Source organism: Frieseomelitta varia, unplaced genomic scaffold, assembly GCF_011392965.1.
Source record: "Frieseomelitta varia isolate USP_RPSP 00005682 unplaced genomic scaffold, Fvar_1.2 scaffold_353, whole genome shotgun sequence".
Lineage (NCBI taxonomy): Eukaryota > Metazoa > Arthropoda > Insecta > Hymenoptera > Apidae > Frieseomelitta > Frieseomelitta varia.
The window spans coordinates 847,307-864,258 of record NW_025110094.1 but is presented as its reverse complement, the minus strand read 5'-3'; the positions used below and the strand labels follow the sequence as shown (position 1 = coordinate 864,258).

General features: G+C 39.7%; 3 protein-coding genes across 9 annotated transcripts; 2 read left to right on the top strand and 1 right to left on the bottom strand.

Moving 5' to 3' along the window:
- Window positions 1–88: 88 nt before the first annotated feature.
- Window positions 89–4,185, top strand: LOC122530775 (cationic amino acid transporter 2-like). 3 transcript variants are annotated; one of them, XM_043658068.1, is made up of 12 exons: window positions 718–1,053; window positions 1,253–1,499; window positions 1,596–1,880; window positions 2,001–2,105; window positions 2,230–2,608; window positions 2,737–2,876; window positions 2,961–3,063; window positions 3,158–3,306; window positions 3,409–3,575; window positions 3,679–3,787; window positions 3,865–3,998; window positions 4,075–4,185. In XM_043658068.1, the coding sequence occupies exons 1-11, from the start codon at window positions 1,024–1,026 to the stop codon at window positions 3,993–3,995; spliced, it is 1,845 nt and encodes a 614-aa protein (XP_043514003.1). In that variant the 5' UTR covers window positions 718–1,023; the 3' UTR covers window positions 3,996–3,998; window positions 4,075–4,185. The 3 variants fall into 3 exon arrangements, with proteins under 3 accessions (XP_043514005.1, XP_043514003.1, XP_043514002.1); XM_043658070.1 differs by lacking the exons at window positions 718–1,053; window positions 4,075–4,185 and adding an exon at window positions 89–262 and having other exon boundaries at window positions 3,865–4,050; XM_043658067.1 differs by lacking the exon at window positions 4,075–4,185 and having other exon boundaries at window positions 3,865–4,050.
- LOC122530771 (transcription termination factor 2-like) lies at window positions 4,078–9,813 on the bottom strand. 4 transcript variants are annotated; one of them, XM_043658060.1, is made up of 17 exons: window positions 9,471–9,813; window positions 8,548–8,717; window positions 8,397–8,471; window positions 8,281–8,321; window positions 8,082–8,118; window positions 7,920–8,006; window positions 7,758–7,844; window positions 7,596–7,682; window positions 7,434–7,520; window positions 7,272–7,358; window positions 7,080–7,196; window positions 6,684–6,832; window positions 5,291–6,596; window positions 4,854–5,200; window positions 4,595–4,762; window positions 4,306–4,505; window positions 4,078–4,225 (listed from the first exon to the last, which is right to left on the bottom strand). In XM_043658060.1, the coding sequence occupies exons 1-17, from the start codon at window positions 9,656–9,658 to the stop codon at window positions 4,078–4,080; spliced, it is 3,381 nt and encodes a 1,126-aa protein (XP_043513995.1). In that variant the 5' UTR covers window positions 9,659–9,813. The 4 variants fall into 4 exon arrangements, with proteins under 4 accessions (XP_043513995.1, XP_043513996.1, XP_043513997.1 ...); XM_043658061.1 differs by lacking the exon at window positions 7,272–7,358; XM_043658062.1 differs by lacking the exons at window positions 7,080–7,196; window positions 7,272–7,358; window positions 7,434–7,520; ... (1 more) ...; window positions 7,758–7,844; window positions 7,920–8,006 and having other exon boundaries at window positions 9,471–9,811.
- A 172-nt stretch (window positions 9,814–9,985) lies between these two features.
- Window positions 9,986–16,489, top strand: LOC122530766 (transcription elongation factor SPT6). 2 transcript variants are annotated; one of them, XM_043658040.1, is made up of 10 exons: window positions 9,986–10,191; window positions 10,332–10,416; window positions 10,539–10,735; window positions 10,816–10,932; window positions 11,034–11,051; window positions 11,155–14,609; window positions 14,683–15,199; window positions 15,275–15,515; window positions 15,598–16,048; window positions 16,212–16,489. In XM_043658040.1, exons 1-10 carry the CDS (start codon window positions 10,153–10,155, stop codon window positions 16,408–16,410), a joined length of 5,319 nt encoding a protein of 1,772 aa, XP_043513975.1. In that variant the 5' UTR covers window positions 9,986–10,152; the 3' UTR covers window positions 16,411–16,489. The 2 variants fall into 2 exon arrangements, with proteins under 2 accessions (XP_043513975.1, XP_043513977.1); XM_043658042.1 differs by lacking the exon at window positions 11,034–11,051 and having other exon boundaries at window positions 9,988–10,191.
- The last annotated feature ends 463 nt before the right edge of the window (window positions 16,490–16,952 follow it).

The window sequence follows — 16,952 nt, the reverse complement described above, 5'->3', positions numbered from 1 at the left end:
TTTAATTTGTAATCTGATGAATATTGGTTCTTTAAAACTACAATATGAAAAACCGAAGAATGACGACAAAACGATATCTTTTTACAATGGATCATATATCAGCCGCTTAGAAGATATTCGATATCTGATGCAGATAAGCAATCAAACATAGTTGCTATTTAGAACAACTATTCTCAGACAAGATGAATTCATATCGTCAGTAGTATCGGGCGGTATCAGTTAGTGAATCGATCTTTGAATAAACGTCTTTTTGACTGTTGGAGTAAGTATATATAATCAATATTTTTTCGTTTCTTCTTAGTATATACATATATCGTAAAACATTACGATATTCAGTGAAATTGGTTGAAATATTCACGGAGGAATATATATACATACTACTTTATAAGAAAAATTGAAATAATCGAAAAAGAAATATTATGCCCAGTACTAATTAAAAGTATATAGATTCATATATACTATGTTTGTCTAATGTCGATTGTCCGATCTATCAACTATACATATACGCACGTGGATGATAAATTGACTATTACTTGACGATTAAAACGATATCAAATTAATAAAAATATCGACAACTTTTCTTACATTCAAATTTAAAACTAAATCGTTCGCTTGAAAAATATGTACATAGTTGGATCGATCGATGAGACAAGCTCGAAACGAGAAAGCAAATATTTGAAATTTGTTATATCTGGATGGAAAAAAACGAAGAAAAAAACAATTCGTTTCACACTATCTAATCGACAAGAAAATCAATGAAACAAAAGAGCGGTCAGATGGCGCGAATTAGTATCGATTTAATAAGCAAATGATCGATATAAGCAACGCTGGATAGATCTAATCTTACACACGTATTTACGGCGGCGAAGCAATTTCGACCAATTGAATGATCTTGTTCGCTCGCACCATGACGGATCGTTGAGCCCGATTTAAAGACATTAATTAGCGTTCGTTTAGTTGCGAGCCGAATGTTCTGCCTGTAGCTGATCATTTATCGCAGTCTCTCGACATTGGCGAGCAAAAATGGATTCTTTTTTCACGGTACTCTGCACGGTGAGCGAATCAAGCAGCGCTACCACGATGATACTTCCGAATCAATCCGTCTTGACCTCCATATAAATATATATATTTAATATATATTTAAATATATTTCTTCTTCTGTGTTTCTCATTATCTTCTTCCGGTTTTTCTTTTCATTTTCTTCTTCTTCTTTTCAGAGAAGAAACATCCAATGACAAATGTTGCCTTTCAGGTGTACGATATGAAGAACTGGAAATTAGCAAATCTGTACAGAACGTTCAGCCGTAAGAAAGAAGTGAACTTCCCTCAAGACACGGGATTGGCAAGATGCCTGTCGACGTTGGACCTCACGGCGCTTGGAATAGGTTCAACACTCGGCGTGGGTGTGTACGTGCTCGCAGGATCCGTTTCGAAAACAATCGCTGGTCCAGCCGTGATCATTTCGTTTGCCATTGCCGCAATCGCATCCATGTTTGCAGGTAGAATTTTTTGTTCCTTTCGAATTCGATTTGCTCGTTGCAAACTCTCGCCTGTGAACAATATATTAACATACATATATGTATAAATAATTCCAGGATTATGTTACGCGGAATTTGGCGCCAGAGTGCCACGCGCTGGATCAGCATACGTATACAGCTACGTAACGATGGGAGAATTTACAGCGTTTCTGATCGGTTGGACGCTGATTCTCGAATACGTGATCGGCTCGGCTAGCGTGGTACGAGGATTGAGCACGTACGTGGATAACTTGTTCAACAACACCATGCGAAACGCGTTCGAAACAGCGGCGCCTATCGATATCAGTCATCTTTCTTCTTATCCGGACTTCTTTGCTTTTGGGATCACTCTAATCTTCTCCGGTAAGACACCATCTACGAAATTGATGTTTATATCGCAACAAGCATCGATCGTTTTGATTTGACGCGTTTACCGATTGCCCGTTTGGATAATTTGGTTAATTTCTTTGAAATTAAATGCAGCTGCACTGGCGTTCGGTGCAAAGGAGTCCTCGGTGGCGAACAATTTCTTCACCTTGGCGAATCTCTCGGTGGTCCTGTTCGTTATAATCGCCGGATCTCTCAAAGGTAAGTGTTACTGAAAACTAATCGTTCCTTCGCACTGTATACTTACGTACATACGCACTACACTTACGTGCTATATATGCTCGCACATAGTGACTCTATTTATGCATATGCGTTTCGGATAAAGCTGACATAACCAATTGGAAAACGAAGCCTACGTGCACTGATGAGAAGTGTGATTACGGAACCGGCGGATTCGCGCCTTATGGTATAGCCGGTGTTATAACGGGAGCAGCAACGTGCTTTTACGGATTCATCGGTTTCGATTGCGTCGCCACTACCGGGGAGGAAGCGAAAGATCCGCAAAGATCGATCCCAATAGCGATCGTCGCCTCGCTGACTGTCGTCTTTCTGGCGTATTTCGGCGTCGCTACAGTCTTAACAACCGTCCTCCCTTACTACGAGCAAGATCCAGAAACCCCGTTTCCTCATCTGTTCGAGAGTATCGGCTGGGATTGGGCGAAATGGCTGGTAACCATAGGTGCAATTTGTGGTCTGTGCTCCAGGTAAAGTTTTCCGTGTTCCTAGACGCTTGAAACGTCGGTACGTAACGCGATATGCGCGTATGTTGGTATAAGTACCTACAGAGGGTAATCGCCGATGTACACAAGTGACGTGCATAATTTTTGCACAGTTTGCTGGGCGCGATGTTTCCCTTGCCACGAATCATTTATGCGATGGCATCCGACGGACTGATATTCGAGTGGATGGGAAAAGTCAACTCGCGATTTCATACGCCGCTCATGGGCACCTTTTCGGCGGGAATTCTCACGGGTTTGTGCCCGAGGATATAATTTTTTCTTTTTTTCGTCGTGTCCTGGATATTTAAACACGCGAGATACATTTTAATGATTTCAGGTGTATTGGCTGCGATATTTGATTTACATCAGCTGGTAAATATGATGAGTATTGGAACATTGCTCGCATATTCGATCGTCGCAACTTGCGTGCTAATACTTCGGTAAAAGAACAATAGTTGGTTCATGTTTATAGAAAATATGAAGATTTATCAAAGGGGCAAGACTGCACTTTCGAGTTTTGTTTTATCGTTTCAGGTATGAGGAAAGTGAAGCGTATGAGAAGAAGGGAGATCGCGATCCAAGGACCCTGAAGTTCATTGCAAAACAACTGATTAACGCTAACGGTTTAAATCATTCTACGAAATTGACGTCTCAGATTGTTGCCTGTCTCGTCGTATGTTATGGTATTTATATTCATCATTTTTTAGTTAAAATAAATAGCTTTGCCACTATTAATTTTTAACGATTCTGCTTATCATTTATTGGTACTAACGTGCACTTTACAGATATTTTATGCATTTGCATCGGCATTACTATTTCGATTTTTATCGATGAAATAACAAGCGGTAAAATTGCCTTTATCATTCTACTAGCAGTTCTGCTACTAGTCCTAATCGCCACTCTTATTTTCATTTATCTTCAACCGTCTTCTGGGAAGAAGCTTGCATTCACGGTATATATTGTTTTTGTTCTTATTATCCTCATTGTAATCGATATAATTATGCTTTGTTCTAAACGTTTAGTTACAATTTTTTTGCCACGTTGCACATCTTTAGGTGCCATTAGTACCATTTTTACCCGCCTTCAGTATTCTTATTAATATATATCTTATGGCGATGTTGGATAAAATGACGTGGATAAGATTTTTAATATGGATAGCAGTCGGTAAGTAAACCACGTCAAACTATGAATCAGTCACGTTTGAATTAAATCGAAAAAAATCATTCCTGTACTTCTCCCAGGACTTGGAATATATTTCTGTTACGGCGTTTGGCATAGTAAAATGAGGAAAGACAAACGTACGAAATTATCTGAAAATGGTTGTGATAACGGAGTAACATGGGAAACCAATAATTTTCCCAGAATTCAATAATGTGTCAATTTCTGTATTTTGTTTTTACAATAAAAATTTGGTATATACAATTTAATTTATTCATTGAATTGTTGTTTAGAGCTCAAAGACCAAATAACGACTTCAGGTCATCAAGCGTAAGCTTTGAGACAGCAGAGTTTTTATCTCCGCTGAGAACATGTTGAGCTATTTCCATTTTTTTTTCCTGCAAACATCTTATTCGATCTTCTATCGTATCCTTGCAGATAAACCTAAAGAAATGGAATGTAACATTATGCAATCTTCCCCTCTCGCGAATTTTTGCGAACATAGAACATAGACAATTACTAACTTGTATATGAATACATCTTTTCTCTGTCCAAAACGATAGATCCTATCTTGAGCTTGTACTTCCAATTGCGGATTCCAATGAATATCAATTAACAGCAAATGATTCCCACCTATCAAGTTTAATCCAACACCTCCAGCGGTAAGTGAGAGCAGCAATATTTTTGGATCGCGGTTCGGAACGTTAAACGAATCCATTACACCCTAAAGATATGAAGATGCAAAGATATCTCGTGCGCTTGAAACAGAATTACTTGATACGATCGTAAATGATTATTTCATTGGAAAACTACCTGTCTTTCCTTGATCGGCACATTGCCTGTAAACATATTAAAACTGGCGCCTTTTATCGAGGACAAACAAGATGCAATAATATTCAGCGTACTCGTCCACTGAGAAACAATGATCATTTTATCATTTTTTTGTAAAATTTCCGTGACTTTGTCAAGCACCAATTTTACCTATGTTCAAAAAATAAATAGAAATACATTAGATTCGTAAGCCGAACCAAGTGATGCAAAAGAAACGTAACAAAAACGGAAGATAACCCACTTTCGAGCTTATACGATCGGACTTAAAAACAGGATTCTTAGACGTGAGTAAATTGGTAGCCACTCTGCGATCAACGCCAATCTCTGTCTCATTTGTGTCTCCTTCGTCGTTTTCCCCATCTTCTAGTGTTATCTTATTTATTTGTAGCAATAAATCTGAATCTAAATTTTCTGACTCCGTTATACCACTCTCTTTGATATCTTCTTCATCTAGCATCGAACGGATAAGCGATGGATGAACACAAATTTGCCGTAATCTTAGTAAGAGAACCAAAATTTCATGGGCTTTGACATCAGCATGTAACGATAATAATTTATTCTGCGCCTTCGTGAACTGAGTATTTTTATCTGACAATTTATCAACGAATAAATCAATAAATGTATATATATATATATATATATTTCGATTTTCGATTAGCGTATAATTTTTATACTTACTTGGATTCGAAAGAAATGTTGGTTTATCGTATTTCCCAGCGGCTAAATCGAACATATGATCCTTTTCAGCTCTTTGAGCCAAAAATTGAGCAAACAACGAACGAGAATATATTAATATTTTTTCATAAACTAGTTGCTCGTCTGGATCTAATTTTACAGATATCTCTTCTACAAATTTTTCCGGAAGACTTTCTAACGCGCCTTTAGCTTGAAGTTCCTGCTTCGTTCTACGTAACATCAACGTTTTCATCACGGTCGCCAATCGTTGGCGGCCAGCGGCTGATTTGTTATCTACCCAACGTCTCCATACTCGTATGTCGTCGAAGGGAGAACACTTGAGAAATTTTAAGATGGAATATAAATCCATTTCTTTGTTCTGGATTGGAGTGCCAGTAAGTGCCCACCGTTTGCGGGCTACAAGGCCACATACAGACTGGGAAGCTTGACTCTTGTGATTTCGAATTATATGCGCTTCATCCAGTATTACGCGTTCCCAATGAATCTCATAAGCAGTAGAGTTGCTCTTAAATTCGCGAGTCAGAAGATTGTATGTAGTAATAACAATGTCGTATTTTGCTAATTTTTTTGGCACATTCATCCGATTCGCACCGTGATAGACAGTAACCGACAGCATACCACGTTTACATCTATGATTTATTTCGTTTTCCCACTGTGATAACAATGACGCAGGACAAACGACAAGCGTCCCTCCTTTATGATATCGTTTCGATCCACTGGAATCCAGCCATTCCTCGCTGTCCGAGTCCTCCACTCCTAATTTTTTTTTAGCGATACTAGCAATAATCAAAGATATCATTGTTAAGGTTTTGCCCAAACCCATATCGTCGGCAAGAATACCGCCAGGAGGTTTTTGCTGTTCTCTCCAGATCAACCACGCCAGTGCGTGTTGCTGATGCGGCATTAATTTTACTTTTAAACCCTGTGGATCTTCTGCTCTTTCTTCCTCGGTCGGTCTAGCTACAAGAGATCCATGTAAATCTTGCAACCTATCAGCTGTCAGAGCTAATTCTTTCTCCAACGTTGCTTGAGCTTTTTTCCCAAGTTCTTTTGAAGATGAATTCTGTCTAAATGGTATGTTATCTAAATTATAATAATCAGAATATGTTGTAGGTTCGTCGATATCCGACACTTCTGGCTTTATTGAATCTGGTTGAGCTTCCGACAAAGGCGTTTTTTCTAATTCCATTTTAATCTCCTCTATTTCTTTTTCTTGCATTGCGATATTGTTACGCAATTTTTCTCCTTTATCTGGCAATGAACTGATGTTACCAACAGTAAATAATATCTGAAAAATATATACAGCATTTACAATGTAACTTATATTGTTTATCTTTCACTTTAAAGATTGCCACCCATTAGTTATTTGATTCACCTTTGTTTTACTTAATTGGTTTTCTAACTGTTCCAGTTTACAAACAAGAAGAGCTCTTTTTTGTGCAACAAATGGATCTATATTCGCAAAACCTGTTTCCTGTTCCGCTAAGGACACTGCAATTTTTGATTGTAAGATATGTTCTTTACCTAGATGAAAATTTAGGAATCGATTAGACACAAATATAAGAAGCTTATTGTACATAGTTTTGAAATAAGAGATGATAAAAATAGTTATACTTGTATCGTAGGTAATTCACTCAAAACTGCTTGAATCGAAACAAGACAACTCTATATATTGCAGCTAATTCACATAGAATTGTTTTGTTTAGTACAAGCAGTTTTGCTTATTCTTCAAGGACATGTTCCTTGATCGAAATATTATTGCTAGCTATACCTTCAGATACATTAGAAACATCAATTTCAAAACTATTCTTGTTTTCTCTCGAAACATCTTCCAGTGGTCTGTCGTTTAATACTTTATCATTGTTCTCCATTACTTGTTCAACCTCATCTAACGAACGTAACTAATCATATTAGGTTCAGAACTATTGTTTTTAAAAATTAATGTAATCAAATATGAATTTACCACTTGATGTATCATTACTATCATTATGTTCCAGTCGTCTGTCATTTAATACTTTATCATTGTTCTCCATTACTTGTTCAACCTCATCTAACGAATGTAACTAATCATATTAAGTTCAGAACTATTGCTTTTAAAAATTAATGTAATCAAATATGAATTTACCACTTGATGTGTCATTACTATCATTGTGTTCCAGTTGTCTGTCTTTTAATACTTTATCATTGTTCTCCATTACTTGTTCAACCTCATCTAACAAATGTAACTAATCATATTAAGTTCAGAACTATTGCTTTTAAAAATTAATATAATCAAATGTGAATTTACCACTTGATGTGTCATTACTATCATTGTGTTCCAGTCGTTTGTCATTTAATACTTCATCATTGTTCTTCAGTACTTGTTCAACCTCATCTAACGAATGTAACTAATCATATTAAGTTCAGAACTATTGCTTTTAAAAATTAATGTAATCAAATGTGAATTTACCACTTGATGTGTCATTACTATCATTGTGTTCCAGTTGTCTGTCTTTTAATACTTTATCATTGTTCTCCATTACTTGTTCAACCTCATCTAACAAATGTAACTAATCATATTAAGTTCAGAACTATTGCTTTTAAAAATTAATATAATCAAATGTGAATTTACCACTTGATGTGTCATTACTATCATTGTGTTCCAGTCGTTTGTCATTTAATACTTCATCATTGTTCTTCAGTACTTGTTCAACCTCATCTAACAAATGTAACTAATCATATTAAGTTCAGAACTATTGCTTTTAAAAATTAATGTAATCAAATGTGAATTTACCACTTGATGTGTCATTACTATCATTGTGTTCCAGTCGTTTGTTATTTAATACTTCATCATTGTTCTTGAGTACTTGTTCAACCTCATCTAACCAATATAACTACTCATATTAAGTTCAGAACTATTGCTTTTAAAAATTAATGTAATCAAATATGAATTTACCAATTGATGTGTCATTACTATCACTGTATTTCAGTCGCCTTACTTTATCACTCTTTTCCCTTACTTGTTCAATGTCATCTAACAAATATAACTAATCATATTAAATTCAAAGCTATCACGTTTAAAAATTAATATAATCAAATGTAAATTTACCAATTGATGTGTCATTACTATCATCATATAGTCGCCATACTTTGTCATTGCTCTTCGTTGTTTGTTCAACCTCACCTAACAAAAATGACTGGTCATACTAAATTCAAAGCTATCGCGTTTAAAAATTAATGTGAATCAAATGTAAATTTACTGCTTGATGCGTTATCATTATCATCATCAACAGAATCTTCGCTGCTGTTGGCTGACAAAGGATCATTATGATCATTGGCATCTTCACTGTCGGAATAACAAGGAATATTCTTCTTAATCCTATCTTTGATCAGTTTCTCTGTTAGTGGTAGCTTTTCAGACAAAGATGCTCTAAAACATTAAAAACTTGATTAGCCGTTTGTGTCCCAGGCAGCGTGATCGCGTTTGTTTATATTTCATGTCGAAAAAATCTCAGTACAAATAATACATTTTGTATTTCGTTGTTACTTTCTCAATAATTTTTATTTAACAAAACTTGAAATATTTATAAACCAATAATACATATATATAGCAATACATATATGTTTCATAACAAGCTACAAAATAACAAACTACAAATTAAAAATATTTTCAATTTTAAGAACAAATAATATTTAAATGAAAGTAACAGTTAAAATGTTTGTTTCACATTAAATGTTTAATGTTTTTTCGATGACCCCTGGGATTCAAACAGTTCGAAGAAACATTAAATATTTAACGTGGAATAAACATTTTAACTGTTACTTTCATTTAAATATTGATTAATACATTTTGCATTTCGTTATTACTTTCTCAATAATATTTATTGAACAAAACTTGAAATATTTATAAACTAACAGTACATGTATATAGCAAAACGTATGTATTTTATAAAGTAATATGACTCCGTGCAAATTCGTATGTAATTTAAGAAATAGAGAATTGTCTTTCAAATACTGTGAAAAGCAGAAAATTGTTTTTCAAATATTATAAGAAGTAGGAAATTGTGTATATCAAATATTATAAAAAGCATTACACATTTTTTCATATTATTTGTCTTCTGTGCAATTTCGCATAAACATTCGCAATCTAATTGTTAAATAAAGCTGCTAAGATACTGCTTACCTCTTTGATATTGAGATATTTGCAGAGACATTTGCGCTGCTCTCGCTGTTCTCGCTGCTCTCGCTGCTCTCGATTACAAAAACTTGTTCTTTCTCGTTGCTTTCGTTAACGTCTTCGTCGCTGTCCGAAATAACAAAAGATTTGTCTTCTCGCGACGAATCGCGCCACTCACTAAAACTGTCCTCCATTCAAATTGCTGTATACTTTGCCGATCCTATCTAATTGTACAAAGTAAAACAGTAATTAATTATACATGTAAAATATACGATATAAACAAATGTCCAAATTTCGAACAGTTATTAAATGATTTCTCGTATAGAAGCTCAACCGAAACTACTTTGAATTGAAACGTACCGTGGGAACATGAACTATGCAATTATATAGCGTGACGTGTCGCGTTACTCTTGAAATATGAAGGAGATACATGTTGGAGAAGCGTTTATAAGCGAAGAGTCAACGGAAATAATTTTACTCGACAAATCAGCGACTTTCTTTTTCTAGGGTTTTTCTTCTCGTTTCCTCTGTTAGGGAAATACAAAGGGCAAGAATTTTCCTAGACGCCTAGACTCCTAGATCTAGTTGGATTCAACGCCGAGTCCTTGTTCTCGTCTTGTCTACAAACGGGACAAAAAAAAAAAAAAGAAATTGTGTTAACTCGAAGCGAAACTTATCGTTGAAAAGAATGGCTGATTTTCTGAATTCCGAGGCGGAAGAAAGCGAGGTATTTGTGTCGATCAATTTAATACTATTGCACGCGTAATACCGTTATAACAACATCGTGTACTTGCATACATAACACGTACGAATCCTTCAATCGTTTCCAAAACTCCCATTGCTGATCGATCTTTAATTGCAATTTAGGAGGAAAAGGAATTAGACGATAATGAGAAGAAGAAACTAAAGAAAATCAAAGCTATGGAGGAGAGTGAGGAAGAGGAGGAGGAAGGTGAGGCTAGAAAATTCTTTTGCGTCTGAGTGCAACGATACATACATTCGTATACATTTTATACACGTTTCATTCCATAATTAGCGAATGACAGTAACGTGCCTATTGTATTCTTTGCTTAGACGACGAGGATCGCTTGAGGGAAGAGCTCAAGGATCTCATTGACGATAATCCCATAGACGAAAGCGAGGGAGAAGACAGTGACGCTTCTGGAGGATCTAAGAAACGCAAGAAAAGCGACGACGAAGATTTCGACGATCGTTTGGAGGATGAGGACTATGATTTGATAGAGGAAAATTTAGGAGTCAAAGTTGAGAGGGTACGTGCAGATTGATTTGTTTGTTTAAGATGTTTGAAGCTGCGTAAATATAAATAAAGTGACTTGATTCTTCACTTTAGAAACGTTTCAAACGCCTGCGCAGGATTCAAGATGAAGAATCGGAAGAGGAACAGGAAAAGGAAGCGGACGATGATAGAGATGCTATTGCAAATGAACTTTTCGAAGCTTCCGGTGACGTAAGTTACATTTTTATTGAATTTTCTTCTCTCTTTTTTTTCTTTTTTTTTTTTTTTTGCTATATCCTTAATTTTTGCACTTATCTTTGTCTTTGCATCAGGAAAGGGAGATTATTATGGTACGTTGACGCGAATATAAAGATAACTTTGAGAAAAAATCCTTTTGACTCTGCTCTCTCTACGTTCACTTTGTTTCACCCTCTTATTTTTGTTACGCGCCAGGAGGATGAAAGAAGAAGCGAACGTAGCCACAGACCCGAGGCAGATACGTTCGACGAAGAGGGAAGCGAGGGTGAATACACGGACGCTGACGATTTCATCGTCGACGACGACGGTAGACCGATTGCCGAGAAACGGAAAAAGAAAAAGCCAATCTTCTCTGACGCCGCTTTGCAAGAGGCGCAAGACATTTTCGGCGTTGACTTCGATTACGATGAATTTGGTAAATACGGCGAGGAGGACTACGAGGAAGAAGAGGAAGAGGAAGAGGAGGAGGAGGATGAATACATGGACGACGAGGATGCGGAGAGGCCGCGACGACCGAAGAAACAGTTGAAGAAGAAAACCACGAGGAAGAGCATCTTCGAAATTTACGAGCCAAGCGAGCTGAAACGCGGCCACTTCACGGACATGGACAATGAAATACGAAACACGGACATACCTGAGAGAATGCAGCTGCGAACTGTCCCCGTCACGCCGGTTGCAGAAGGTTCCGACGAGCTGGATTTAGAGGCAGAGTGGATTTACAAGCAGGCTTTCTGTCGACCGACCATTTCGATTCAGGACGCGCATTTGAACGCCGAGGCGAAGGAAAGAGCCCGGAAGGGGCCTCAGACGATCGGCAAAATCAAAAAGGCGTTGGACTTCATGCGAAATCAGCAATTCGAGGTGCCTTTCATATCGTTTTATAGAAAGGAGTACGTCTTGCCAGAGTTGAACATCAACGATCTTTGGAAGGTGTACAAGTTCGACGCCAAGTGGTGCCAGCTTCGCCAGAGGAAGGAGAATTTACTAAAACTGTTCGAGAAAATGAGAAGCTATCAGTTGGACGAGATTATGAAGAATCCCGATGCCCCTCTGCCGGACAACGTACGATTGATCAAAGACGACGACATTGAACGATTGAAGAACGTGCAAACCAGCGAGGAGCTGAACGACGTTTATCATCACTTCATGTTGTACTATAGCCACGAGATACCGGCGATGCAAGAGGCAGCCCGCCAGAAGGAGAAAGAAGCGCGGAAAGAAGCGAAAATTCAAAAGCGAAAGCAGCAGATGGCGGACGCCGAGGAGAACGGCGAGGTCGCTCTGCCTGAAGAGGAAGCGGACGTGGAGGAAGAGGAGGAGGCGGACGAGACGTTGAAACAGGCAGTGCGAACCGGCCCGTACTCCATTTGCAGGCGAGCCGGCCTCGACAGTCTGGCGAAGAAATTCGGCCTGACTCCCGAGCACTTCGCCGAAAATCTGCGAGATAATTACCAGCGGCACGAGGTGGACCAAGAGCCGACGGAACCTTTGACCATCGCCAACGAATACTGCAGCCAGATACTCAACAATTCGGAGGAGGTGCTGAAAGCTGCTCAGTTGATGGTGGCCATTCAATTGGCCCGTGAGCCGTTGGTGAGGAAGTGCGTTCGTGAAATGTACATGGAGAGAGCAAAGATATCCGTGAAGCCAACGAAAAAGGGTATCAAAGAGATCGACGAGAATCATCCGGTGTACGGGATGAAGTACTTGAAGGACAAGCCGGTGCGAGATCTGGTAGGTGATCAATTCCTGAATTTGGTCATCGCCGAGGAGGACAAACTGATCACGATAACGTTGAGCGACAGCATCAAAGGGAACACCAGCAACAACTACGTCGACGAGATGAAGCAGCTTTACTATCGAGACGAGTTTAGCAAGAACGTGCAGGATTGGAACGCGTTGAGAGTCGGTAGCGTGGAAATGGCGCTCACGCGTATCGTTCTGCCGAGTTTGAAGAAAGAGCTGAGAGCGAATCTGATCGCGGAGGCGAAGGAATGCGTCATGAGGGCGTGTTGCCGTAAAATGTACAATTGGATCAAAGTGGCCCCGTACACCTGCGAGTTCCCCGAGGAGGAGGACGAGGAATGGGACACCAGCAAAGGACTGAGAGTAATGAGCTTGGCTTACGTTCCAGATTACTCGCAAGCCGCGTTCGCTTGTCTGATTGCGCCGGATGGGGAGTGTACAGACTACCTGAGGTTGCCGCACATAATGAAGAGGAAGAACAGTTACCGAGAGGACGAGAAAGCGATGAAGGAGGCCGACCTGTTGGCGATCCGAAATTTCATATCGACGAAGAAGCCACACGTGGTGGTTATCGGCGGTGAGTCGAGAGAGGCAATGATGATCGCCGCTGACATCAAGGAATGCATCGCGAACCTGGTGGAGGAGGAACAATATCCAAACATTCAGATTGAGATCTGTGACAACGAATTGGCAAAAATCTACTCGAACAGCAACAAGGGCGTGTCCGAGTTTCGAGATTATCCAGAATTGTTGCGGCAGGCGATCTCGTTGGGCAGAAGAATGCAGGACCCATTGGTGGAGTTTTCTCAATTGTGCACCGCCGACGAGGAGATCTTGTGCCTCAAGTATCACGGCCTGCAGGATCAGTTGCCGAAGGACGAGCTCCTCGACAACTTGTATCTAGAGTTTGTGAATCGGGTGAACGAGGTCGGCGTCGACGTGAACAAGGCGGTGCAGCAAGCTTACTGCGGGAACTTGGTTCAGTTCGTGTGCGGCCTGGGGCCGAGGAAGGGGCAGGCGTTGATCAAAATGTTGAAGCAAACGAATCAAAGGTTGGAGAACAGAACGCAGCTGGTCACATCCTGTCACATGGGGCCGAAGGTCTTCATTAACTGCGCCGGTTTCATCAAGATAGACACAAACAGCTTGGGAGACAGCACCGAGGCGTACGTCGAGGTCCTCGATGGGTCCCGGGTGCATCCGGAGACGTACGAGTGGGCGAGAAAAATGGCGGTCGACGCTCTGGAGTACGACGACGAGGATGCCAATCCAGCCGGGGCACTCGAGGAGATCCTCGAGTCCCCGGAAAGATTGAAAGACCTCGACCTGGACGCGTTCGCGGAGGAGCTCGAGAGACAAGGTTTCGGCAACAAATGCGTCACCCTGTACGATATCAGAGCGGAGTTAAATTGCAGATACAAAGACTTACGCGTGCCGTATCAGTCGCCGAGCGCGGAAAGGTTGTTCGATATTCTGACGAAGGAAACGCCGGAGACGTTTTACGTTGGGAAGCTAGTTCTGGCCACGGTGATCGGGATAAGTCACAGAAAGCCGCAGGGTGATCAGCTGGACCAAGCGAATCCCGTGAGAAACGACGAGACGGAATTGTGGCAATGCCCGTTCTGTTTGAAAAATGATTTCCCAGAGTTGTCCGAAGTATGGAATCATTTCGACGCCGGAGCTTGCCCCGGCAAAGCTACTGGCGTGAGATTGAGATTAGACAATGGGATATCTGGTTATATTCACATAAAAAATTTATCCGACAGACACGTTGCGAATCCTGAAGAGAGGGTGAGCATAGGGCAAATAATACATTGTCGGATAATAAAGATTGAAGTGGAACGATTCAGCGTCGAGTGTACGAGCAAAAGTAGCGACCTTGCGGATAAGAATCACGAATGGAGGTATGTGTAATAAATAGATGTATGTATGATAAAGTAAATGTTAAACTATTCTGATTCCTCTGTTTAATTCTAGGCCACAGAAAGATCCGTTTTATGACACGGAGGCAGAACGGAGGGACGCGAAAGTCGAAGAGGACGCGAAGAAAGCCAAGCAACGACAGACGTATGTAAAACGGGTGATCGTGCATCCCTCTTTCCACAACATCAGTTTCGCAGAAGCCGAGAAGTTGATGCAGACTATGAAGCAAGGAGAAGCGATAGTCAGACCGAGCAGTAAAGGCGCTGATCACCTAACGGTCACGTGGAAAGTCACCGATGATGTTTATCAGCACATCGACGTGAGGGAGGAGGGAAAGGAAAATGCGTTCTCCCTCGGTCAAAGTTTGTGGATCGGGAAGGAAGAATTCGAGGACTTGGATGAAATTATTGCGAGGCACGTTAACCCTATGGCCGCGTATGCTTCCGAATTGTTAGACTTTAAGTATTACAAACCGGCTGTAGAAGGCATCAAAGATAAAGCGGAAGACATATTGAAGGAACAAAAGAAGGAGAACCCGGGAGGGATTCCGTATATAATATCTGCCGCAAAGGTTAGCTAAGAAACGCTTGCGTACAGATTCGTTCTGCGATGAAATTTGTTTCGTGCATGTTTCGCATCGTTTCAGAATTACCCTGGCAAGTTTTTGCTGTCTTATCTTCCACGAACTCGATGCCGTCACGAATACGTGACGGTATCGCCAGAAGGATTCAGATTCAGAGGGCAAATGTTCGGTAGAGTGAACGATCTCTTCCGATGGTTCAAGGAACACTTTCGAGATCCAGTACCTGGTCAGTCTACTCCCAGTACTCCGCGTGGCGCGATAACATCTAGAGCACCTTACCACGCAACGCCGGGTGCAGTGGGTGGTACGTATATTATTATTCCCTGTCGATTTGTCAAAATTGCTCGAGATCGAGTTGCAACTAACTCATTGATACAATGTTGCAGGAATGAATCAAGAAGCCATACAGAGAGTGGCGCAAAATCTTCCTCATCACATGTTACATTCTTTGTCGCAAGTGGCGAATCAAACTTCGCATCATTATCCGCCGCACACGCCAGGTACCACGAGTGCCACCGGCTATGGTGGTGTTCATACGTATCCCAATACTCCGTACACACCTTCTGGACAGACACCCTTCATGACACCGTATCAAACACCGCATCACACTCCGCATCATCATGGTCAGCCAACTCCAAGATACGGGCAGCAAACACCCAATCATCAGCAAGGTCCTTTCATTCATCCGCCTCCTCCTTCGGGGTTAAATGCCGCTGGACATCACAGATCAACGCCGTCACACAGGCCTACACCTCCAATGTCAACACCTGGCGATCCTATGGATTGGAAGAAAGCAGCGGAAGCATGGGCGCGATTAAAAAGCGGTCCACGTATGTCGTAAGTATTTGTCTAAATGTTCATTTCGCGTTGCTTTCAACTTGGTATTATGCAATATTTTACATTTTTAACGCATCTTCCTTTCTTCTTTTCTCTTTTTTTTTTTTTTTTTTTTTTTTTCTTTTTTTTTTTTTTTTTTTTTTTTTTTTTTTTTTTATTTTAGTACTTCTACTCCGAGGTACGAAGAGTCTAGAAGAACTCCGCGAAACTACGAAGAATCAGTTGGAAGGACAACACCGCGAAATAGAACTTCAAATCGGACACCTTCTTACAAATCTCCTCGAGGTACACCGCACACCAATTCTAGTCCTCGAAGTATGTCCCTTAGCGGAGACGGTACTCCTTTGTACGATGAAAGTTAACAGGTTCGCTTATACATAATATATCATGCTTTCCAATTGTATCACGTCGTGTGATGTGAAAAGAAAGATACCGACAGGATTTGAAAAAGAATCACAACCTGTATCTTCGTTCAAAGTGATGCTCAACGTTGAGCATTAAAAATATTGTATAAAATCATTTACCGAACACACTTATTACACACTTCACGGCATCTTCTTTTACGTTGATATACTTACGCAACAAATAAATATTTCGAATATACATGTACATGTATGTCATATGTATGTGTACGTATGCACGCAAACACATGATACGCATATGTATATATGTTATTTATATATATATGTTACATTGTTAAACTACATGCCCTATTGTCTTCAAAAAATACATACTGATTGCAATGTAAAAAATAAAACTTCAAATTTTTCTTATTATATTTTTATTTGACGTTTGTTAACTCATATCGAATTATATTATATTATAGTATACATGTATAGCATATTTTTATTTGAATTTTAATTTTAGTGACATCGAATTATTGTACAGTTCTTATGTTTTTTAA

What these genes read in the sequence shown, in the direction of transcription:
- LOC122530775 (XM_043658068.1), top strand. Translation starts at nt 1,024, where the DNA reads ATGGATTCTTTTTTCACGGTACTCTGCACG. An exon ending in TTTTCACGGTACTCTGCACG is followed by an intron (nt 1,054 to 1,252) that starts GTGAGCGAATCA and finishes GTTGCCTTTCAG; the next exon opens with GTGTACGATATGAAGAACTG. An exon ending in GGAAGAAGCTTGCATTCACG is followed by an intron (nt 3,576 to 3,678) that starts GTATATATTGTT and finishes GCACATCTTTAG; the next exon opens with GTGCCATTAGTACCATTTTT.
- LOC122530771 (XM_043658060.1), bottom strand. Translation starts at nt 9,658, where the DNA reads ATGGAGGACAGTTTTAGTGAGTGGCGCGATTCGTCGCGAGAAGACAAA. An exon ending in AACATTTCTTTCGAATCCAA is followed by an intron (nt 5,201 to 5,290) that starts GTAAGTATAAAA and finishes ATAAATTGTCAG; the next exon opens with ATAAAAATACTCAGTTCACG. An exon ending in TGCCGATCAAGGAAAGACAG is followed by an intron (nt 4,506 to 4,594) that starts GTAGTTTTCCAA and finishes TCATATCTTTAG; the next exon opens with GGTGTAATGGATTCGTTTAA.
- LOC122530766 (XM_043658040.1), top strand. Translation starts at nt 10,153, where the DNA reads ATGGCTGATTTTCTGAATTCCGAGGCGGAAGAAAGCGAG. An exon ending in TGAGGAAGAGGAGGAGGAAG is followed by an intron (nt 10,417 to 10,538) that starts GTGAGGCTAGAA and finishes TTCTTTGCTTAG; the next exon opens with ACGACGAGGATCGCTTGAGG. An exon ending in ATATAATATCTGCCGCAAAG is followed by an intron (nt 15,200 to 15,274) that starts GTTAGCTAAGAA and finishes GCATCGTTTCAG; the next exon opens with AATTACCCTGGCAAGTTTTT.